This window comes from Bufo bufo, chromosome 11, assembly GCF_905171765.1.
Source record: "Bufo bufo chromosome 11, aBufBuf1.1, whole genome shotgun sequence".
Taxonomy (NCBI): Eukaryota; Metazoa; Chordata; class Amphibia; order Anura; family Bufonidae; genus Bufo; species Bufo bufo.
The window spans coordinates 87,381,461-87,406,966 of record NC_053399.1 but is presented as its reverse complement, the minus strand read 5'-3'; the positions used below and the strand labels follow the sequence as shown (position 1 = coordinate 87,406,966).

At 44.5% G+C, this 25,506-nt stretch overlaps 1 protein-coding gene across 5 annotated transcripts in view; it reads right to left on the bottom strand.

Moving 5' to 3' along the window:
* The window catches only part of CADM3 (cell adhesion molecule 3), a 380,571-nt gene that overhangs the window by 265,253 nt on the left and 89,812 nt on the right, over positions 1 to 25,506 (bottom strand). For 2 of the 5 annotated variants that reach the window (XM_040412258.1, XM_040412256.1), the window contains exon 2: positions 14,427 to 14,617. In XM_040412258.1, the coding sequence (XP_040268192.1) occupies positions 14,427 to 14,496 (70 nt within the window). In that variant the 5' untranslated portion in view covers positions 14,497 to 14,617. Of the gene's footprint in view, positions 1 to 14,426; positions 14,919 to 25,506 lie in introns of those variants that run through there. The other 3 variants (XM_040412261.1, XM_040412260.1, XM_040412257.1) reach the window with 2 other exon arrangements.

The window sequence follows — 25,506 nt, the reverse complement described above, 5'->3', positions numbered from 1 at the left end:
CTATGCCTTCCTCTTCCAATCAAGTTCATGGTAGCTCAGCCTAACTCATTCCAGGCCTCCATCCATCTGCCCAAAAAGGGTGTAACTACAGAGAGCAGCTCTGGAGGACACAACAGTCCATTGATTACAGAGAACACCAAGTGATACCTATTTTCCCTTGTGGGAGTGCTGTATGGGAAACAAACACTTGTTACAGAATCCAACTGCAGATTACAAATAACCCATGGGTTCCAACGCTGGTTTAGATAAACTAGGCATGAACTAAATCTAAGAGGTGTGTCTTCCTCTTCCAGTCACGTTCATGTTAGCTTAGCCTAACTCATTTCAGAGCTCAATCAATCTGCCTGAAATGAGTGCAACTACAGGAGGACACAACAGTCCATTGATTACAAAAGAACACGGTGTAATACCTCTTTTCCCCTGTGGGAGTGCTGTAGGAAAAACAAACACATGTTAATGAGTTGAACGACAGATTACAGATGATCTATGGGTTCCAACATTGGTTTAGATTAATTGGGCATGAACTACGTCTAAGAGGTGTGCCTTCCACATCCAGTCACGGTAGCTCAGCATTAGCTGTGAGTTCACATACCTAGCCAAGCACTACTTAAAATTAAATATTCTAATGATGTTTGATGGAGGCAGAGCTCATAATGAATAATTGAGTGGTCATTATGAATTAAAGAAAACCAAGTAATGAGAAATGCAATCCATTTACTGAAATTATCTTTTCAATTTCAAAAAATTAAAAAAATATAAAAAAAATTATTCCATTTTGATGGCTGGCGATCTGTAAGATTTAGATGATCCAAATGTAAAAGACACAGAACTTGAACACTCCTATATGCACAATGTAAATGTGTGCATATGTCATGCTAACAGAATGGTGCACAGTTTATCTGGGCATATGGAGGAAGGCTACTAGTACAAGCCAATGTCACTGTCTATATCTGGGCTTACAGTATGAAGGCAATGTAAATGTGCGCATGCCAACTTTATGCTGGCAGAGCAGGGAGTATTTGTGCATACAATATGCAGGCTGTGTGAATACGTGGGTGCCAGTAGGAAGCAGGCATCTGTGCCTACATTAGACTATACCAGCATTATGTTAGAAGCCTAGGTAACTGATTGTACTTGGCTGAGCTGACGGACCCAAGAAGAGGATGTCATGACTAGTCAGTGTGTGGTTAAATGGCTCTGTAAGTATGGCGAAGAGGAAGTTGCGTTCCTTGGAGTAGAGTCATGTGAATGAAGAACCTCGTCTCATGCTAGACACTAATCATTAATTCACTCGGCAGGACATGCATTTTTCATAAACCTCGTGTTAAAAAGAAGGCTTTGGTAGTGTGGATCGGAGAGGTTCACCTTTTTAATGAGGTGTTACATGACTCAAGTCAATTCTGAAACATACCGATCCAGCAGCACAACTTAGACTGCAGCATCTCAGACCTGGGAGTGTCTGAAAATGTTTGGTTTGTAATGTTATTTAATGTTTTCACTATACACCAGCAGGTGAGGTATGGTTGACATCAGGAAGGGGGCTAACCACTCCATTCCTCCCCATGAGGAGTGGGCTGGTCCTATTTCCTGTCAGGGGAGGGGTGTGTTAGTTAGGACTGAGGAAGAACCTCCTATTGCTCCTGCTCCAAGGGCCTTAGGGACCAAAAAACCAACTCATCTGTGAGACCACAACTCCAGAGGAGACTTTAAAGACAAAACTACAGATATTGTGCAAAGCTACAACATTGCAGTCAGCAGAGTGACCAGCAACCATAGCTATCCAGACTTTGCTGCAGGTAAGGAACTATGGCTCAGACACCCATGACATTAGATCACACTCGGGCCAGGCCAACACAATAAATCCTGTATTACTCAGTTGTTAACCAGAATTTCAGGAGAGAGACATCAGCAAGATAGCATATCAAAGGTGCTATCAATCGGTCACTGTGAAAGCTACCATGCCTCATCATCTTGGAAGACTCGCACTGGACACAAACTACTTCTGGATGTACTATTCGGTTTTGCAGTAAACCAAGACTTTTATTCTTCTATTTCTGTCCTGATTCCTTATACCACCTTTTCACTCCACTGATCCTCAGGGAGCAACTGCCTGAGGGTGTACACCATGACGCATTATCTCATCAGGGCCACTACCACTCCCATCCTCTGCACCGGCTTCTCAGGTGCTCATTGCACCTTCACTCATGTCTAATGGGAGCACACATATAGTGATAGGATAAAACATGACATCTGGTGAGGGATCTAACATAGTCTGTCACTGCAGATAGGTTTACTCTATTCACTTAACAGATATAGAAGGTTCTTTAAGGTCAGGTTGCCACCAGAACAGGTTCCTTTTAGGTTCACCAAAGTTCCAACGAAGAACCTGAAAAAAGTAAATGAAACAGGAAGAGTACTCTTTGCCTTTCCCAATGTATGCCACCTTGAATATATTGGGGGTTATGGGTGCCCAACTGCCTATACACAGACTAAAGATGAGAAAAGTAGTCAATCTCGACCACAACGAATGTCTCTTGGGTGAAATTTTTTTTTTTTTAGGTCTGGAAAGAGTTGGCTGCAGTTTAATTTTTCATCCAATAGTCGAATGATGATCTTTCATTCTTACGAGAGAAGTTCAACTATCAACCTACTTCTATCTGTGGATATAAACCACCATTAGAAGGGGTCCCAAGAAACTTCTTTATGGTCCAGGTACTGCATGGTACTGTACAAATTCTAATGTGTAAAGGCTGTCTGCTTTTCTTATGTTCTTGAGATACTTCCAAACTTCTTATATTCTTGACATATTTGAAGATATAAGCCATGAGCCAAGAGATACTGTCATTCATAGAATTGCATCAAATGTTAAACATTTTGACAACTCAGTGTTTTTCAGGATACATTGGTGGTAAAGAATCATTATTGGTGGCACTGGTGGAATATGTACACACTAATATTGTAGAATTATGCCCACCACCTGAAGGCAACAGAACCCTACCAAAGTCCCTCTGACACATAGCAAGACACCAGTATTATAAAGGGCATATGATAGCTAGGGCACTTGTTTCTAATTTTGAATTGGGGCCCAGGGGCTTCAAGAGCCAACAGTTCGGCAGCCAATATGAATGGGCCCTGGAATCACACACCAGCTCACATACTAAGAGGCAAGTTAAAGCCCATGTCTACGATGGAAGGTATGCGATTGTACCCTCATATGATTTGATGCCACCAAAATATTGCTGCAGGTATCACACGGCTTAAGCAGTCACAGACTGGTCCTCCACCTTCATTATCAAGGACTTGGGTAGGTGATGAACCTAGAGGAGACTTTCTCTTGGTCCCAGCCAAGTTTTGATTCTGCTCTCCATCCATCAGTTCTAATCGTAAACAAGATCTGACAACGGTAAAGCCATTCCTGTAGATTATTTCATGCAATATCGACTTTCATGATTAATTAAATATAATAAAAAAAATAAAACAAACAATCTCTTGGCCAAGTATCAGAGGCTTAAAGGATGATCATCTGTAATAAATCTAATGCATATATACATAATAGGAATAATTGATGATAGGGTAATCCCTTACCAAGGGCAGAGTTGGATAATGACCGTGCTCCTCTCGGTCCACCGATTGCCTGGAAATCGATTAGACCTGGCTGGAAGTCCACCAGCTAAAGTATGCAGGGGACACTCTATTGATCAAGGTTTGATTAGACTTGTCTAAGTATCATTAGTTTTGAGTGAGGTCAGGAAGATTTATCGTTTGTAAAAGGGACTGCTGGAAAATGGGATTGCTGTGGGCTAGTTCTATTGATTTCACTGGATAAAAGACAGGCTCTTCAAGGTAGGCCTGGCATAGGAGGGTAGAGGTATAAGCAATAACAGCAACAAAGTACTGTATACCTGCAGTGAGCTTTTATGCAGAAAGTTTAATGCATGGATCAATTTAAGGATTAGATCTGCTGGGCACCGCGGGTGTGTGTCAATTGACTAGCGAGGGAGACATCCTGCCTGGCAGCACTATAGCTAATAGATGCATTAGGTATTCGGATGGCAGAGCACTAGGGTCAATAGAGAATGATATACTTATACGTATATACTGCACAAAAAGATTTTTGCGTGATGTAATGCTTACAGTCCGTACAAGCCAAGCCTTGTACCTGGGCACATATCAATAAGTTCACCACATTGCAGCTCTTTGATGGTGCCAGTTGTAGACCATAGAATAAATGTGAAAAACTTAAAAATGAAGGTTATAGAAGGTGGACCTCTTTCTATAAACCAGATCAGAAAGTCACTCTGCTAGCAAGGACTCAACACCAGTATCTACTGTATTACTTTCGGGGCACCATGTAAGCATATACTTCCCCTGCAATGGAAATTCGTGGCCACCAGTATCTTCCATAATTAGGGGCTTCATGAGCCAAACCTGAGGTGCAGAAATGATCAAGTACGTACTGAAACAGGATTTCCCCCTTTAAAAAGGTTGAATAGCAAGAAAAGACAAACCACATCATACTCACCTATCCCCTGCCACTACCATTTTGAGGTTTCCCTGGTCCCAATGGTGTCTACTTACTGGCCTCTCTCAGAACACCCTTTTTTAAAAAAAAAAAAAAAATCTTAAGAAGGGTTTTCTTGGACTTACATATTGATGATCCATCCTCTGGACAAGTCATCAATATCAGATCGGTGAGGTCCCAGCATACCCTTGGCCCTTTTCCAAGACTACCAGAAGTCAGACCTCCCAATGATCAAATATCGATGACTGAGACTAGGTCCTTGATGTCCCAGAAAACTGCTTTAACTTCTAGACATATGGGCAACCAGACTCCTGGTACATCTCCTGCCATGGTTATCTACTGTATTGAACTTCTGTATGTTCAGTTGTAATGAATACAGTTATCACAGATGGTACAGTATAACCAGAACCAAAGGTGGCATGTGATATGCTGGAAATGTTGACTACACAGTCATATTTTGAATGAAGGTACATGTCTATATTAAAAGTCTTGTCCAGATATTCCATATGGACAGGAGTTGTCTTCATGAGACATCATAGAGTTGGTTCTCCGGCTGGGAACCACACTCTATATGGAGAGCCATTCTATACCAGTGGCTCCTGTCCTGGTAGACTAGAACTGTTCTTTAATCCATGTATGTCTATAGTGTCCCTGGTTGTCTGTGGTTTCCCTCTGAGATCGGCTGTTTACCAGGATCAGGACTTTTGACAATCAGCGAGTTGCCCCCCCAGCCACATTAAGAAAGAGGCTTCCCCTTTAAAGTACCCTTACTCATCAACTTCATGGTTGGGTACAGCTCTGTAGATATAGACCTTGCCACTGGGAGAGCTTGAGCCATTATCCACAGCTCTGTGTTACCCAAATACCAAGAGCTAGAACTATATCTGGAATATACAGAAGGCATGCCCACCACATTAGTTTCAGAGCGCTAATTGCTGATTGGACATTGTTCCGGCACAAGGTGAATTACAGTACAATGTTAATGAGGTAGATCGCCAAGGACCGAAGCGATGTGAATCATAACAAGGAAAGACCCAAGTGACATTAATTTCACTTAATGTCACATTAACGCAGCCCTCGCTAAGGAGCAGGCTTCTTAAAATGTAAAGACAAAACGCTGGAAATAACGGTCTGTAGTTAAAATTAGCTGTGATAGACGGTGTACACTATTCACTCCGCTCCATTCAGGTGGCCACGACACAATGAGAAATGTAGGGGAGGGTGACGGACAAGAGTACAGAGGGAAGGGAGCAGAAAGGAGACTCAAAGAAAGATGGCGGACAGCATACAAGATATGGGCAAAAAAATAAAATAAAAATCATGCATTACCGATCCCAGTCTGTTCCAATCTAGCACTTCGTGGTGCCCCGCCAGAATCGGTTTCCTGCCACTTCTCAACACATAGGAAATGACCACTCTGGGGCTCATGACCACTCTGCATAGTGATTAGCTAAGGGCCAAGAGGCACACCATGGGAGTAGTGGGAGACCATTTTGGATGGCATTCTGAAATGTGGTCAGGACTAGTTTGGTCAGATATAGCAGAATTTAACACAGAGAGAACTAGAGCTAAGTTTTTACTCAGGCCCAGAATAAAGGAGGATGGCCCCTAAAATAGCCTGGAGGAGCAGGGCATAGGCAGGAGGCAGGACAATATTGGCCGACTTTAAGAAGCCAAGGTTGTCGCGTTTGTGTGCCATAGAGCAGGAAGATGACCTGGACGTAGGACCTTGACAGATCCAGAGGGAGCAGAAGAGACGAAGCAGCTGTACCCCTTGGCAACAAACTGAACATTGAGCACCAGTCATTCCCTGCCATCAGTACCAGACATTGTTGCAAAGATAGAGCCTGTTCCCATCACATTTTGGTCCTAGGTTTGGCATATTGGTACATACACCATTAAAAGCTGTGGCCAAAAAAGTATCCGTAGTGCTGAATTTAGCCAATGGAGATCCCGCATGATGGGCAACATAAACCACTCTATGCCTATACAGTGGAATGCGCTGGTTCCTTCTGTCAGAAAGAGATTTATTGAGCAATCCTACCAGCACATACGTCTGAACAGGTCAAACACGGTCATCCCAATCAAGCCATGATCTGCATAGGGATTGGTGTTCAGCTCAGACCTTCACCAAATGTCAGACTCAAAAAAGTGCACTCCTAGATTAGGCCCTAAAACTAAATATGCCTGTAGGGTGATACTCACCTCACCGATCCCCGCCTCTCTCATTCCGTTGCTGCCAGGCTCCCTGCTAGTCTCTACTCCCTGGTCCTGTCTCGACAAACATGAAATGACCACACGGTCATGAGGCCAATGGCCGCAGTGATGACCCACCTCAGTCAGTCATTGGCAGGCACTTCTCATGTGTCGAGAATGGATCAGGAAGCAGAGACCAATGGGGACCCAGGCTGCAGCGGAACAGGAGCAATGAGGAGTGTAGTTCTCCCAATGTTGATGTCCCAACCTTCACAGAACCTCTCATGGTGACAACTTCCATATATTGACGTAAATGCTGCCATGACCCTCAACGCCAATCAATGGGACGTAAATAGTTGTGCCAGCCACATACATATGGATAGCATACGGCTGTGCTCCACATTTTAGATCCCTACTTTTCAGTGCCTATCCTCATGGACGCTGATCCTCACACCACCTGGGAAATCGGTCCCCGATCTTTACATTTCTTTATGAAATATTATTATGAACTCCGTATATGCTTAAGATTCATTAAGACAGTGGCAAGTGTTGGCATGTAGCATGGAGTTCCCCCGAGCCATGCCCGTTACTTTTTACAAATCTCCTCTGACAGTAATAGCTGATAAGAGACAGAACGACCCCGATGATGAATACAAAGGACTCTGTCGAAGAGTAGAGAAATAATTAGTCATCACTCAAGGCGGACGCTTAAGGGACTGCTGGCCTTATTAGTATTATCCTGGCATAGAACTGTTTGTTTTATGTCTCTGTGCCTGGAGTTGCTGGGAGCGCTTACCTTGTGTTTTATTGCTTTCTATTATTCCACATGTACGGCATTAAAGCTTTTCTTCGACAAAAAAGTATCAGTCAAGTGAGTCGCCCCTTAAACAAGTCACCTGTGCTCCATCCTGACGGCTCCAGTTATACATTATCACAATTTTTTTGTCCGTTTGAAGTCTCAGCGACTGTAGGAAAATATTTCCTGTCGTTGGATTAGGAATGTAAAGCTTAGGACCCCAGTGCAAAATCTGTAATGGGGCCCTCACTTCATGGTGGTGCCTTCTCTGGGCCCCTGCTCCACAGAGCTGAAGCTAGTCTTTCTTTGACCTGGTTCAGATTGCTGCCCAACACTGTATGTAAATACCCTGATCAAACCAAAGTAGCTCGTTGGCGCGAATCCCACCACTCCCTAACGCTCAGCACCAGGTTTCATGCCCCCGCTGATGCCCCTAGCTAACACTTTGATGCTCCTTCTGCACCCCCTACAGCTCCTTCTTGCAGTACTAGACCATGTGTAGATCAGACATGTTGAATTCATTCCTTCCAAATCTATTTTTTATTCATTCGGAAAAATATTTTCCTATAACTCTGCTTTTGCTGTTCCTCTGTTAATCGCGCTAGAAATTTATGAAGAAATTAGCAACTGGGTATTACCAGTTTGGGCTTTTGTTCCTGGACACTCTGATATTGCCCAATTGGTGCCACCACTGACAGACTGTTTAGGAAAACACCCCTTGGACAAGGAGAATGGTGACACCTAGCAGTGAAGTTATACATACATTTTCAAGAGGAATAACAATGTAGTGCTACAAGGAAAGAAGCTCTAGAATTGTTATTTCATGGAGGATACAAGTAAGAAGGACAGGAGAGAGTTTCTCTTTAAAGCAAGTCGCGTTGTGGGTGTTTGACCACTACTCATCTCCCTCTGCCAGGCCAAAATGTGATGATCAGTGGAAGACGAGGATTCAAAGACCTAAAGATTATCAACTGTTTTGCTGTTGCTTTGATGCATTTTAAATGTAAAAAAAAATGAAGTGATTAAACATTTCCACTGTGTTGTTTATACAGTTCTCACGCAAGCCTATGTGTATCCATGGTTACAGACTACAAACATCCTGTGTAGTCTGATTCTGTAGGCTTTTGTACTATTCCTTCTGCTCTTTCTCCTACAGACAGTAGGAGAAAAGTAAGATGGCAGAGAGTAAAAAATAACAGTAGGATCAGACTACTTCTACCTTTTTGAAGGGATTTGCCACAAAAATATTTATCACCCATCCACAGGATAACAGATCGCAGGAGGTCCTCCTTGTCGAATCCCTACAATCCTGAGAACAGGTAGTCCTTGATTCTCCTCTGTAAATGGATTGGTAGTGCACCCATGAAAATCTATAAGCCTGTATGCGACCTTCATATGCCTCGGATTTTCGGCAATAGCAAGGAAGAAAATGACGTCTCAGTGAGGCTCATGATGACTACAGCATGAGACCTTAGAATAGCAATAATTGGGAGTCCTCAGATGGCAGAAGAACTTAATTTTTCATGGAAAGTCCAAGGTCATGGTGGGAGGGTGATGCCCACCGTGACCGACCCCACACGTGGCAGTCCAAACTAGGTGGCCAAACTGACCAACCAGCCCAGATCTAAGGAGGCTTTTCTTAAACCCAATACATAATACACTGAATCTCTCAGGTCAGGAGAAACATTTCATTGTACATCTGCAGTGCTTCCCTGAATAATTAATACAAATATTAAAATAGAGCTGAAGTAATCAGATTTACCGTAAACAGCCCGGCATCAAAAGCCGCAAATCATCTGCAAAGGACGGATTTGCTGCAAAATGTAAAAGTAAGTGATTTTTCCGCATTAACCCTGTGACCTCCGTCAAATGAAGTTATGGCTGTGTAAACCTTGTATGCGGAGGCTTTATCCCTTTTTATTCCCACGCACTTTCATATGGAATTTCCGACCTCACATCTTCTAACGCGATTGCGGGTGGAATATTCCGAGGTGACAATTCGGATCCTGAGCCTTTCTAGTTCAGGAACTTCAGCTAATTACTGCATCCGGGAGATGGATGGCGCTTATTACATGTGTAAATTTTTACGACATGCTTACCGACTGAATAAATCAAATGGATGCAAGGGTAGCGGTAATAAAATTCCTTTGATAACAGCATTTGTCTGAGCTATGGCCTGTAGTAATTCTGCATATTTATCTGTTATTTCACGACCCTAATTGACTCTTTTAATACAGCAAAGTGGGAGGCTCTGAGCTGGAGCCATTTTGGTTATCAAACGTGAACAATCCCAAAACATCTGAGGGAATAATAGAAGAAATGAATGAAATCCACTATAAACGAGCCAGGACTGAGAGGTTAACAAGATTTGAAGGAAAGTACAATCTTTGGTTGGTGAGTTATGAGGTGAGATCCTTCGATGGAAAGGCCTTGCAGACCTCAATGCATGACATCAATGTTGGAGCCCGGAGTCCTTCACCCTGGGGCAACGAGTCAGGTTTTTGCCATGTTCCTCTACCTAATTACTAGTAAGTCAAAGGTGAAATCAACTAGAAAGTTATCTTGTGGACATGAACCAACAGATGAACCAAGCATGATTCAAGGCAGAGGGGGAATTATGTTTCTTTCATCTGAATGGAGCATGTAGAAATCTTAAAGGATAACTCATATTTTCATAAAAAAATCTATTTTAGCATATATTACTGCTGCAGCAGCATTATGCATAAAGCAATCTTTAGTTTCTTCACATACCACTGTTTTCCTTCAGTTTTCCCCTTCGTTATGGCTGTTTTGAATCCTACATTATGAGGATCTTCTCAAGATGGCTCCTCTGCCAGTTCTCTGAGGCCAAAACTACATCCCCACAAGTCACATACAAACTTGCTGTAGCCAGCAGCTTCCTGCCAGCCAATCAGATTGGATTACTGAGAGACACGCCTCCTCACTCTGAAGCCTAAGGCAGGCAGGCAGTGTGAAGGACCGCCCCTCCGTCTTCCTGTCTTCCTAGCCGGAGACAGATGAGCCATAGCAATGGTCTTTTAAGGGAGCAGTGGAAAGGGACAGAGGACATTAATGAAAGCTGTTATTATAAGGTAATTACAGATCTTTTGACAATCACTGACAGACTAACTCAGGTATACATGCCTAGCCCTACTAAACTAGCAAATAAAATAAAAATATGACAGTTATCCTTTAAATATGGAGTAGATTTTTAAAATCAGCAAAAAAATCTGTCGTGTGAACCTTACTTGGTTGAGAGGGCTCTCTCATTAGCATAGCACTGTGGAGTGTTGTCACGAGGGTATCAAGAGCCACGTCTGACTCCGTTATAACCGGGGTCAGGAGGTCGCAGCGGGTGGCTGCGCGCTCTATATCTAAAGATCACGTTGTTTCTTAGTGATTGTTTTCTGTGTTTGCCTTGCTATCCTTTTTGTCTCAATCAGGGATCCGTAGCTTCTCCTCCTCAGCTGTTTCTTGTCTGCCACTCCCAACCTCCTTATATTCTCCCCTCACTCTTCTCTAGTTGCCAGTTATAGAGCTTCCTGCCTGGACATCTATACTGACCCACTGGAGTTGTGAATCCTGGTTGTCGTTCCAGAGTGCTACCCTCCGGATCCCTGTTGGGCTTCTTGTTGTCTCCTGTTGTCGCCCACCTGGGATTATATGTTGAGTTTGTATTGTCTGTCCTTCCCTTGGTGTTTTCCTTTAGAGCTAGTGGTGCGGACTAGTGTTCCCACCGCCCTGTTCACTATCTAGGGCTCAGCTTAGGGAAAGCCAGGGCTTTAGGCACGTGATCGGCGTACGGGTGAGGAACCCGTCTAGGGACGTCAGGGCAGCCAGGTGCCAGCCGCTAGGTGAGTCAGGGGTCACCACCTTCCCTCTCACTTGGGCAGGGCCTTCCTTGTTCCCTCCCTCTGTGTCACGTATGTGATAGTCACGCCGACCGTGATAAGTGTTTATGGTCCCAAAGAGAAATCACAATCAGGCCTCACCTACCCATATAGGCCTCGATTTGGTCACTAGTAACATACCCGTAAAATAATTCCTTCCATTGCTCATTTGTTGGGTGATCGGCCTACCTTTACATGGGCCAGTTAACAGGAACAAATGTTCGTACCCGATTATTTTCCTGATTGCATCTTCCATTCGCCACCTATCTTTTCTTGTTGGCAGCACATCGCCCTGTGTAAACAGAGAATGTGCTGCCAATAAACATGCAAAGTGCATGAGGAACGCAAAACTCTCTTTCACTTTGCATTGGGCTGTGTGAAAGTCACTTTAAACAAGGGCCAATCGCCTTGTAGAACATTGATTGATGCTGGTTATTAGGTGTAGAATCTGAGGCTAAGCCAGGGATTGTGGGCTTGAGCCCCACCTAGGGTATTTGCCTACCATCCCTCTCAAAAAATTCTTCCATAGCCAACAATAAAGCTCAGATACAGAAAGTCCATCTATTTGCTAAAGGATTGTGATCAAGTCTCCGACCACATGATATCCAATGCAAAAGATAACATGGTCATCCATCGATTGCAGTGGTTACCTGTTCTGCTTTGTTCCCATAGGTGGATAAACATTGTAGTACCCCCAACACAAGAACCCAGTGCCTCACCGTCCTTTCTAAGGGGATCCCCAATTTCGACAACCCTTTAAAATACCATCCTTAGGCAGCTCTTGATGTGTACTGGGTAACAAAGCATGTCAACTGAGGTCCATATTTCAATCTTCGAGGCACCTCAACTGATGCCATATGTCCATAACGGGGCTCATCCAGAGGATATCACACATAGAGCTTGCAGATATGGATGAGGCATGTAAATATACAATCCTCCCTAGAGGAAAACCATAGAGTCCCGAAAACAACACCAGTACATCCATCTCTAAAGAAGTCCATGACCCTAAGAAGAAAGTAGCAGCTAATATATACTGGAATGTAATATACTGAGGACCAGTGAGGGAAGAACCTCACGAGTCCTCAGTATATTACATTTCTCCAGAGCCGATCACCGGGCTGACAGTTTGCTCCCATGTGCTGACAGGTGACAGGTTGGAAAGGAAATTTCAAGGCTGCAGTAAATTGTGTATCACAATTGTTCCCATTGCATGGGAGATATCAGACAGGCGTACGATAACGGAGAGACGGGGCGTTAACCCCCTCGAAGGTAGAAAGTTAGCACTGGTGCTACCTGCACAGTACCTATATAGGAAGCGTATACTATGACGTATGGTAGTCTATAGGGCGGCCATGGCCAAGCTGCGGCTCTCCAGCTTTTGAAAAGCTACAACTCCCACCATGCCCTGCTGTAGGCTAATAGCTGTAGGCAGTCTGGGCATGCTGGGAGTTGTAGTTTTGCAACAGCTGGATAGCTCTATGCTATAGGGACTACAATCTAATATCACTTCACATGTAACACAACCTAACTGTCCCTTTAGGACACAGGGTAATGGGTTTCATGTCCATTTCCCAATGAAATAACTCCTGCCAGGACAATATCTCAACGGATCCCACCCCTCAATGATAAGACGTCCATTAATCCCTCTCATATAGGGCGCTCAGGTCCCAAAAAGTCTACGCAATTCCTAAACGAGCAGCAAGCCTTCATCTTCCATACAGGAGACCTCAGACTCCTCACATAACGAGGACGACTGCTATGCAATTAATCATTGCCTCCATAAAACACAATTGGCCCCCCTAGGTGGGGCAAAAGAGGTCTAACCTGCAGCGATGTATCATGATAACACCCCAAGAAGTAGGAGGATGTATGATTATGGTGTGTGGGGGAAGGAGTGCGGTAATTGTACCACTGGGCATAATATTGAGACAGGAAATACGCCTTAGTATACAGAAGACATCTGTAGGAGCTCAAGAGCTTGATCTGTAATCCACCACCCCATCCAGGTGCAGCTCCACGACGGAAGGGAATCTCCTTGGAATTGGACAGGCTATGAAACGGTTAACCCCCCACCGCAAGTTTTTACAGGAAATCCTATTGTTGTTATGCGCTGAACAAACCGTTTTTGTGAGTCCCGCCCCCCCCCTCCCCACAATCTGACCCTAATAACCCCACCAAAAGGAAATAAATAAAATTCACAACATTCCCAGAGCCCCGTCTAAAGGAATTTGGCATTAGGCACACAACGGCGAGCACCAAAAAAAAAGAATATGAACACGACAAAAGCCTTTCTGTTAATCTGCCCCGCTAATCATCCTGGTGCGCGTCCCGTGTACAGCATTGGAAATATTTTCGATGTCCGGAGTTATCCGCCCCCCCCCCCCCCTTCCCCTTCATCTCCCTGCCGTTCCTTCCCAGTCGCCAAGGGTTAAATTATGCAGACACCAACGGGAGTCGATTAAAAGTGAACAAGTTCGAGTTCTGGGGACCTGACCCCCCCCTTCCCCACCGCCACCATCCTACGATGGATACAAATACACGGATAGACGGCAGGATGTATTGTCTTCCCGCAACCAACAGCCCGTAAAGTACAGGTGGCAATTTGTTCCATATACCAGAAGAGGGTGTGTTTGCATACATTAGGAGGTCTTCTGTGCTACCTCTAGACCCCCCTTCTCCCCAACCCCACGAAGTCGAACCCAAACATCTCCTGATATATAATATACAGATCCAGTAGGATAGCGGTTAATGATGTGACTCAGGTGTAACCCTAATGTACGGCGCCGGGGGGGGGGGGTGGGTGGGTGAGGACCTAACCATCCATATCAATGCATAGGTCTATCTGAATCCATAGGCATACAGTGTAGAGATGATATACTGGAAATACCGCCATATAGAGGCGCCTCTATATGAAGCATGAATTGATGGCAGGACCTTCCGAGGGTGCACCAGTCATACGGCCACCACATAATATAGCACATTGGCGGAGTTCCTCAGTCTATTAATAGGAGGGGGTACTTACGGTCATATTCGGACACGTTAGCCCCCGTGAAACCAGCCAGGGTCAGGAGCAGGATGGTTGCAAGATACATGACGGTCAAATGGGCAAAAATCCCTTCCCGGTAAGATCCGTCCCTTTTCTTCCTCTTGCTTGTTTTTCTTCGCCGGTACCAGGAGAGGACAGATTAGAAGATAAGGATCGGCCAGGTTCTCCTGAGAGAAGATACAGACTGCGTTATAAAAAAAAATTATAAAAAAAATCAAAAAAAGGAAGGGCAATAATTCCAGCCGGGGCGAGAGAACGGAGGGGATTCTCCCCTAGAAGAGCTGAACTAGTGTCAAGCCAGATATGATGCAGCAGTAGAGGGAATTAAATAGGGTACCAGGAATGGACCATGAGAGGCGGGCGAGCAGGGGAGGGGACGGGAAGGATGCAGACTCTGCAAATGCTCAGGATGGTGTGCAGCTGCCCAGAGCTACAGTGCATAGCCACCGCCGAGCCCGGCTCCTCCAATCTGCCTCCCTCTCCCCTCTCGTATAGGGAATTGTGGTGCGTTCTGCTCTGATCCCCTTGAGATGTGGAGGGGAGGGAGAGGAGCGGGGGGAGTGAATGTGCAGGGAGGGGGATGTTTTGCTCTCTCTATGGGAGGAAAGTGGATCAGATGTAATTCAGGGCTGGTAACAGCTGCGCAGGCATCACACTGTATATACACGTATGGACTCCCTGCGGGGCACTGTATATATCTATATGGGGGGTGGGGAGCCGAGAGGGCAGTATATAGAAGGATGGAAAGGTGGATGCATTACACAGGATGGATGGATAGATAGATAGATAGATAGATAGATAGATAGATAGATAGATAGATAGATAGATAGATAGATAGATAGATAATAAGTGGTGGATGGAAAGATAGATAATAGATAGATAAAAAATAGAATGTGAGATTACTACCGGATAATACAATATTGGGAATATTATGTAATGTAACAAAACTATAAAGAAAAAAACCCGTAAAATTCTATTAAATCGGGCATCTCATACTCCAAAAATTCAGAATGAACTCCTAATACACACCTCAGCTGCTGCAGAACCTCCTAATACACAACTCAGCTGCTGCAGAACCTTCTAATACACACCTCAGCTGCTGCAGAACCTCCTAATACACACCTCAGCTGCTGCAGAACCTCCTAATACACACCTCAGCTGCTGCAGAACCTCCTAATACACACCTCAGCTGCTGCAGAACCTCCTAATACACACCTCAGCTGCTGCAGAACCTCCTAATACACACCTCAGCTGCTGCAGAACCTCCTAATACACACCTCAGCTGCTGCAGAACCTCCTAATACACACCTCAGCTGCTGCAGAACCTTATAATACACATCTCAGCTGCTGCAGAACCTCCTAATACACACCTCAGCTGCTGCAGAACCTCCTAATACACACCTCAGCTGCTGCAGAACCTCCTAATACACACCTCAGCTGCTGCAGAACCTCCTAATACACACCTCAGCTGCTGCAGAACCTCCTAATACACACCTCAGCTGCTGCAGAACCTCCTAATACACCCCTCAGCTGCTGCAGAATCTCCTAATACACACCTCAGCTGCTGCAGAACCTCCTAATACACACCTCAGCTGCTGCAGAACCTCCTAATACACACCTCAGCTGCTGCAGAACCTCCTAATACACACCTCAGCTGCTGCAGAACCTCATAGTACACACCTCAGCTGCTGAAGAACCTCCTAATACACACCTCAGCTGCTGCAGAACCTCCTAATACACACCTCAGCTGCTGCAGAACCTCCTAATACACACCTCAGCTGCTGCAGAACCTCCTAATACACACCTCAGCTGCTGCAGAACCTCCTAATACACACCTCAGCTGCTGCAGAACCTCCTAATACACACCTCAGCTGCTGCAGAACCTCCTAATACACATCTCAGCTGCTGCAGAACCTCCTAATACACACCTCAGCTGCTGCAGAACCTCCTAATACACCCCTCAGCTGCTGCAGAATCTCCTAATACACACCTCAGCTGCTGCAGAACCTCCTAATACACATCTCAGCTGCTGCAGAACCTCCTAATACACACCTCAGCTGCTGCAGAACCTCCTAATACACACCTCAGCTGCTGCAGAACCTCCTAATACACATCTCAGCTGCTGCAGAACCTCCTAATACACACCTCAGCTGCTGCAGAACCTCCTAATACACACCTCAGCTGCTGCAGAACCTCCTAATACACACCTCAGCTGCTGCAGAACCTCCTAATACACACCTCAGCTGCTGCAGAACCTCCTAATACACATCTCAGCTGCTGCAGAACCTCCTAATACACACCTCAGCTGCTGCAGAACCTCCTAATACACACCTCAGCTGCTGCAGAACCTCCTAATACACATCTCAGCTGCTGCAGAACCTCCTAATACACACCTCAGCTGCTGCAGAACCTCCTAATACACACCTCAGCTGCTGCAGAACCTCCTAATACACACCTCAGCTGCTGCAGAACCTCCTAATACACACCTCAGCTGCTGCAGAACCTTATAATACACCCCTCAGCTGCTGCAGAACCTCCTAATACACACCTCAGCTGCTGCAGAACCTCATAGTACACACCTCAGCTGCTGAAGAACCTCCTAATACAATACACTCCTCAGCTGCTGCAGAACCCCCTAATACACACCTCAGCTGCTGCAGAACCTCATAGTACACACCTCAGCTGCTGAAGAAACTCCTAATACACACCTCAGCTGCTGCAGAACCTCCTAATACACACCTCAGCTGCTGCAGAACCTCCTAATACACACCTCAGCTGCTGCAGAACCTCCTAATACACACCTCAGCTGCTGCAGAACCTCCTAATACACATCTCAGCTGCTGCAGAACCTCCTAATACACACCTCAGCTGCTGCAGAACCTCCTAATACACACCTCAGCTGCTGCAGAACCTCCTAATACACACCTCAGCTGCTGCAGAACCTCCTAATACACATCTCAGCTGCTACAGAACCTCCTAATACACACCTCAGCTGCTGCAGAACCTCCTAATACACACCTCAGCTGCTGCAGAACCTCCTAATACACACCTCAGCTGCTGCAGAACCTCCTAATACACACCTCAGCTGCTGCAGAACCTCCTAATACACACCTCAGCTGCTGCAGAACCTCCTAATACACACCTCAGCTGCTGCAGAACCTCCTAATACACACCCCAGCTGCTGCAGAACCTCCTAATACACACCTCAGCTGCTGCAGAACCTCCTAATACACACCTCAGCTGCTGCAGAACCTCCTAATACACACCTCAGCTGCTGCAGAACCTCCTAATACACACCTCAGCTGCTGCAGAACCTCCTAATACACACCTCAGCTGCTGCAGAACCTCCTAATACACATCTCAGCTGCTGCAGAACCTCCTAATACACACCTCAGCTGCTGCAGAACCTCCTAATACACACCTCAGCTGCTGCAGAACCTCCTAATACACATCTCAGCTGCTGCAGAACCTCATAATACACACCTCAGCTGCTGCAGAACCTCCTAATACACACCTCAGCTGCTGCAGAACCTCCTAATACACACCTCAGCTGCTGCAGAACCTCCTAATACACATCTCAGCTGCTGCAGAACCTCCTAATACACACCTCAGCTGCTGCAGAACCTCCTAATACACATCTCAGCTGCTGCAGAACCTCCTAATACACACCTCAGCTGCTGCAGAACCTCCTAATACACACCTCAGCTGCTGCAGAACCTCCTAATACACACCTCAGCTGCTGCAGAACCTCCTAATACACATCTCAGCTGCTGCAGAACCTCCTAATACACACCTCAGCTGCTGCAGAACCTCCTAATACACACCTCAGCTGCTGCAGAACCTCCTAATACACACCTCAGCTGCTGCAGAACCTCCTAATACACATCTCAGCTGCTACAGAACCTCCTAATACACACCTCAGCTGCTGCAGAACCTCCTAATACACACCTCAGCTGCTGCAGAACCTCCTAATACACACCTCAGCTGCTGCAGAACCTCATAATACACACCTCAGCTGCTGCAGAACCTCCTAATACACACCTCAGCTGCTGCAGAACCTCCTAATACACACCTCAGCTGCTGCAGAACCTTATAATACACATCTCAGCTGCTGCAGAACCTCCTAATACACACCTCAGCTGCTGCAGAACCTTATAATACACACCTCAGCTCCTGCAGAACATGATAATACACACCTCAGCTGCTGCAGAACCTCATAGTACACACCTCAGCTGCTGAAGAACCTCCTAATACAATACACTCCTCAGCTGCTGCAGAACCCCCTAATACACACCTCAGCTGCTGCAGAACCTCATAGTACACACCTCAGCTGCTGAAGAACCTCCTAATACACACCTCAGCTGCTGCAGAACCTCCTAATACACACCTCAGCTGCTGCAGAACCTCCTAATACACACCTCAGCTGCTGCAGAACCTCCTAATACACACCTCAGCTGCTGCAGAACCTCCTAATACACATCTCAGCTGCTGAACCTCCTAATACACACCTCAGCTGCTGCAGAACCTCCTAATACACACCTCAGCTGCTGCAGAACCTCCTAATACACACCTCAGCTGCTGCAGAACCTCCTAATACACATCTCAGCTGCTACAGAACCTCCTAATACACACCTCAGCTGCTGCAGAACCTCCTAATACACACCTCAGCTGCTGCAGAACCTCCTAATACACACCTCAGCTGCTGCAGAACCTCCTAATACACACCTCAGCTGCTGCAGAACCTCCTAATACACACCTCAGCTGCTGCAGAACCTCCTAATACACACCTCAGCTGCTGCAGAACCTCCTAATACACACCTCAGCTGCTGCAGAACCTCCTAATACACACCTCAGCTGCTGCAGAACCTCCTAATACACACCTCAGCTGCTGCAGAACCTCCTAATACACACCCCAGCTGCTGCAGAACCTCCTAATACACACCTCAGCTGCTGCAGAACCTCCTAATACACACCTCAGCTGCTGCAGAACCTCCTAATACACACCTCAGCTGCTGCAGAACCTCCTAATACACACCTCAGCTGCTGCAGAACCTCCTAATACACACCTCAGCTGCTGCAGAACCTCCTAATACACATCTCAGCTGCTGCAGAACCTCCTAATACACACCTCAGCTGCTGCAGAACCTCCTAATACACACCTCAGCTGCTGCAGAACCTCCTAATACACATCTCAGCTGCTGCAGAACCTCCTAATACACACCTCAGCTGCTGCAGAACCTCCTAATACACACCTCAGCTGCTGCAGAACCTCCTAATACACACCTCAGCTGCTGCAGAACCTCCTAATACACATCTCAGCTGCTGCAGAACCTCCTAATACACACCTCAGCTGCTGCAGAACCTCCTAATACACATCTCAGCTGCTGCAGAACCTCCTAATACACACCTCAGCTGCTGCAGAACCTCCTAATACACACCTCAGCTGCTGCAGAACCTCCTAATACACACCTCAGCTGCTGCAGAACCTCCTAATACACATCTCAGCTGCTGCAGAACCTCCTAATACACACCTCAGCTGCTGCAGAACCTCCTAATACACACCTCAGCTGCTGCAGAACCTCCTAATACACACCTCAGCTGCTGCAGAACCTCCTAATACACACCTCAGCTGCTGCAGAACCTCATAATACACACCTCAGCTGCTGCAGAACCTCCTAATACACACCTCAGCTGCTGCAGAACCTCCTAATACACACCTCAGCTGCTGCAGAACCTTATAATACACATCTCAGCTGCTGCAGAACCTCCTAATACACACCTCAGCTGCTGCAGAACCTCCTAATACACACCTCAGCTGCTGCAGAACCTCCTAATACACACCTCAGCTGCTGCAGAACCTCATAATACACACCTCAGCTGCTGCAGAACCTCCTAATACACACCTCAGCTGCTGCAGAACCTCCTAATACACACCTCAGCTGCTGCAGAACCTTATAATACACATCTCAGCTGCTGCAGAACCTCCTAATACACACCTCAGCTGCTGCAGAACCTCCTAATACACACCTCAGCTGCTGCAGAACCTCCTAATACACACCTCAGCTGCTGCAGAACCTCCTAATACACACCTCAGCTGCTGCAGAACCTCCTAATACACATCTCAGCTGCTGCAGAACCTCCTAATACACACCTCAGCTGCTGCAGAACCTCCTAATACACCCCTCAGCTGCTGCAGAATCTCCTAATACACACCTCAGCTGCTGCAGAACCTCCTAATACACATCTCAGCTGCTGCAGAACCTCATAGTACACACCTCAGCTGCTGAAGAACCTCCTAATACAATACACTCCTCAGCTGCTGCAGAACCCCCTAATACACACCTCAGCTGCTGCAGAACCTCATAGTACACACCTCAGCTGCTGAAGAACCTCCTAATACACACCTCAGCTGCTGCAGAACCTCCTAATACACACCTCAGCTGCTGCAGAACCTCCTAATACACACCTCAGCTGCTGCAGAACCTCCTAATACACACCTCAGCTGCTGCAGAACCTCCTAATACACACCTCAGCTGCTGCAGAACCTCCTAATACACACCTCAGCTGCTGCAGAACCTCCTAATACACATCTCAGCTGCTGCAGAACCTCCTAATACACACCTCAGCTGCTGCAGAACCTCCTAATACACACCTCAGCTGCTGCAGAACCTCCTAATACACACCTCAGCTGCTGCAGAACCTCCTAATACACACCTCAGCTGCTGCAGAACCTCCTAATACACACCTCAGCTGCTGCAGAACCTCCTAATACACCTCAGCTGCTGCAGAACCTCCTAATACACCTCAGCTGCTGCAGAACCTTATAATACACATCTCAGCTGCTGCAGAACCTCATAATACACACCTCAGCTGCTGCAGAACCTCATAATACACACCTCAGCTGCTGCAGAACCTCCTAATACACACCTCAGCTGCTGCAGAACCTCCTAATACACAACTAAGCTGCTGCAGAACCTCCTAATACACGCCTAAGCTGCTGCAGAACCTCCTAATACACGCCTCAGCTGCTGCAGAACCTCCTAATACACACCTCAGCTGCTGCAGAACCTCCTAATACACACCTCAGCTGCTGCAGAACCTCCTAATACACACCTCAGCTGCTGCAGAACCTCCTAATACACCTCAGCTGCTGCAGAACCTTATAATACACATCTCAGCTGCTGCAGAACCTCCTAATACACACCTCAGCTGCTGCAGAACCTCCTAATACACATCTCAGCTGCTGCAGAACCTCATAATACACACCTCAGCTGCTGCAGAACCTCATAATACAGAACTCAGCTGCTGCAGAACCTCCTAATACACACCTCAGCTGCTGCAGAACCTCCTAATACACACCTCAGCTGCTGCAGAACCTCCTAATACACATCTCAGCTGCTGCAGAACCTCCTAATACACACCTCAGCTGCTGCAGAACCTCCTAATACACACCTCAGCTGCTGCAGAACCTCCTAATACACACTTCAGCTGCTGCAGAACCTCCTAATACACATCTCAGCTGCTGCAGAACCTCCTAATACACACCTCAGCTGCTGCAGAACCTCCTAATACACACCTCAGCTGCTGCAGAACCTCCTAATACACACCTCAGCTGCTGCAGAACCTCCTAATACACCTCAGCTGCTGCAGAACCTTATAATACACATCTCAGCTGCTGCAGAACCTCCTAATACACACCTCAGCTGCTGCAAAACCTCCTAATACACACCTCAGCTGCTGCAGAACCTCCTAATACACCTCAGCTGCTGCAGAACCTTATAATACACACCTCAGCTGCTGCAGAACCTCATAATACACACCTCAGCTGCTGCAGAACCTCATAATACACACCTCAGCTGCTGCAGAACCTCATAATACACAACTCAGCTGCTGCAGAACCTTATAATACACACCTCAGCTGCTGCAGAACCTCATAGTATACACCTCAGCTGCTGCAGAACCTCCTAATACACACCTCAGCTGCTGCAGAACCTCCTAATACACACCTCAGCTGCTGCAGAACCTCCTAATACACACCTCAGCTGCTGCAGAACCTCATAATACACACCTCAGTACTAGTATATACAGACCTGTAGTAGCAGTATACATTACAGTAGCAGGGTGTATTACTATTACTATTAATATATACTGACCTGTAGTAGCAGTATATATTACTGTAGTGGGGTGTTTTTCTATTAGTAATAAGTTATACTGACCTGTAGTAGCAGTATATATTACAGTAACGGAGTGTATTACTATTATATACTGACCTGTAGTAGCAGTATATATTACAGTAACAGGGTGTATTAGTATTATTATATACTGACCTGTAGTAGCAGTATATATTACTGTAGCGAGGTGTATTAGTATTATTATATACTGACCTGTAGTAGCAGTATATATTACAGTAACGAGGTGTATTACTATTATATACTGACCTGTAGTAGCAGTATATATTACTGTAGCGAGGTGTATTACTATTATATACTGACCTGTAGTAGCAGTATATATTACAGTAACGGGGTGTATTATTATTATATACTGACCTGTAGTAGCAGTATATATTACTGTAGCGAGGTGTATTACTATTATATACTGACCTGTAGTAGCAGTATATATTACAGTAACGGGGTGTATTACTATTATTATATACTGACCTGTAGTAGCAGTATATATTACTGTAGCGAGGTGTATTATTATTATATACTGACCTGTAGTAGCAGTATATATTACAGTAACGGGGTGTATTAGTATTATTATATACTGACCTGTAGTAGCAGTATATATTACAGTAACGGGGTGTATTACTATTATTATATACTGACCTGTAGTAGCAGTATATATTACAGTAACGGGGTGTATTAGTATTATTATATACTGACCTGTAGTAGCAGTATATATTACTGTAGCGAGGTGTATTACTATTATATACTGATCTGTAGTAGCAGTATATATTACAGTAACGAGGTGTATTACTATTATATACTGACCTGTAGTAGCAGTATATATTACAGTAACGGGGTGTATTAGTATTATTATATGCTGATCTGTAGTAGCAGTATATATTACAGTAACGGGGTGTATTACTATTATTATATACTGACCTGTAGTAGCAGTATATATTACAGTAACGGGGTGTATTACTATTATATACTGATCTGTAGTAGCAGTATATATTACTGTAGCGAGGTGTATTACTATTATATACTGATCTGTAGTAGCAGTATATATTACAGTAACGGAGTGTATTACTATTATATACTGACCTGTAGTAGCAGTATATATTACAGTAACGGGGTGTATTAGTATTATTATATACTGACCTGTAGTAGCAGTATATATTACTGTAGCGAGGTGTATTACTATTATATACTGATCTGTAGTAGCAGTATATATTACAGTAACGGGGTGTATTACTATTATTATATACTGACCTGTAGTAGCAGTATATATTACAGTAACGGGGTGTATTAGTATTATTATATACTGACCTGTAGTAGCAGTATATATTACTGTAGCGAGGTGTATTATTATTATATACTGATCTGTAGTAGCAGTATATATTACAGTAACGGGGTGTATTACTATTATTATATACTGACCTGTAGTAGCAGTATATATTACAGTAACGGGGTGTATTAGTATTATTATATACTGACCTGTAGTAGCAGTATATATTACAGTAACGGGGTGTATTACTATTATTATATACTGACCTGTAGTAGCAGTATATATTACAGTAACAGGGTGTATTACTATTATTATATACTGACCTGTAGTAGCAGTATATATTACAGTGGCAGGGTGTATTATTATTATATACTGACCTGTAGTAGCAGTATATATTACAGTAACAGGGTGTATTACTATTATTATATACTGACCTGTAGTAGCAGTATATATTACTGTAGCGAGGTGTATTACTATTATATACTGATCTGTAGTAGCAGTATATATTACAGTAACGGGGTGTATTAGTATTATTATATACTGACCTGTAGTAGCAGTATATATTACAGTAACGGGGTGTATTACTATTATTATATACTGACCTGTAGTAGCAGTATATATTACAGTAACAGGGTGTATTACTATTATTATATACTGACCTGTAGTAGCAGTATATATTACTGTAGCGAGGTGTATTACTATTATATACTGATCTGTAGTAGCAGTATATATTACAGTAACGGGGTGTATTACTATTATATACTGACCTGTAGTAGCAGTATATATTACAGTAACGGAGTGTATTACTATTATTATATACTGACCTGTAGTAGCAGTATATATTACAGTGGTAGGGTGTATTACTATTATTATATACTGACCTGTAGTAGCAGTATATATTACTGTAGCGAGGTGTATTACTATTATATACTGATCTGTAGTAGCAGTATATATTACAGTAACGAGGTGTATCACTATTATATACTGACCTGTAGTAGCAGTATATATTACAGTAACGGGGTGTATTAGTATTATTATATGCTGATCTGTAGTAGCAGTATATATTACAGTAACGGGGTGTATTACTATTATTATATACTGACCTGTAGTAGCAGTATATATTACAGTAACGGGGTGTATTACTATTATATACTGACCTGTAGTAGCAGTATATATTACTGTAGCGAGGTGTATTACTATTATATACTGATCTGTAGTAGCAGTATATATTACAGTAACGGGGTGTATTACTATTATATACTGACCTGTAGTAGCAGTATATATTACAGTGGTAGGGTGTATTACTATTATTATATACTGACCTGTAGTAGCAGTATATATTACTGTAGCGAGGTGTATTACTATTATATACTGATCTGTAGTAGCAGTATATATTACAGTAACGGAGTGTATTACTATTATATACTGACCTGTAGTAGCAGTATATATTACTGTAGCGAGGTGTATTACTATTATATACTGATCTGTAGTAGCAGTATATATTACTGTAGCGAGGTGTATTACTATTATATACTGATCTGTAGTAGCAGTATATATTACAGTAACGGAGTGTATTACTATTATATACTGACCTGTAGTAGCAGTA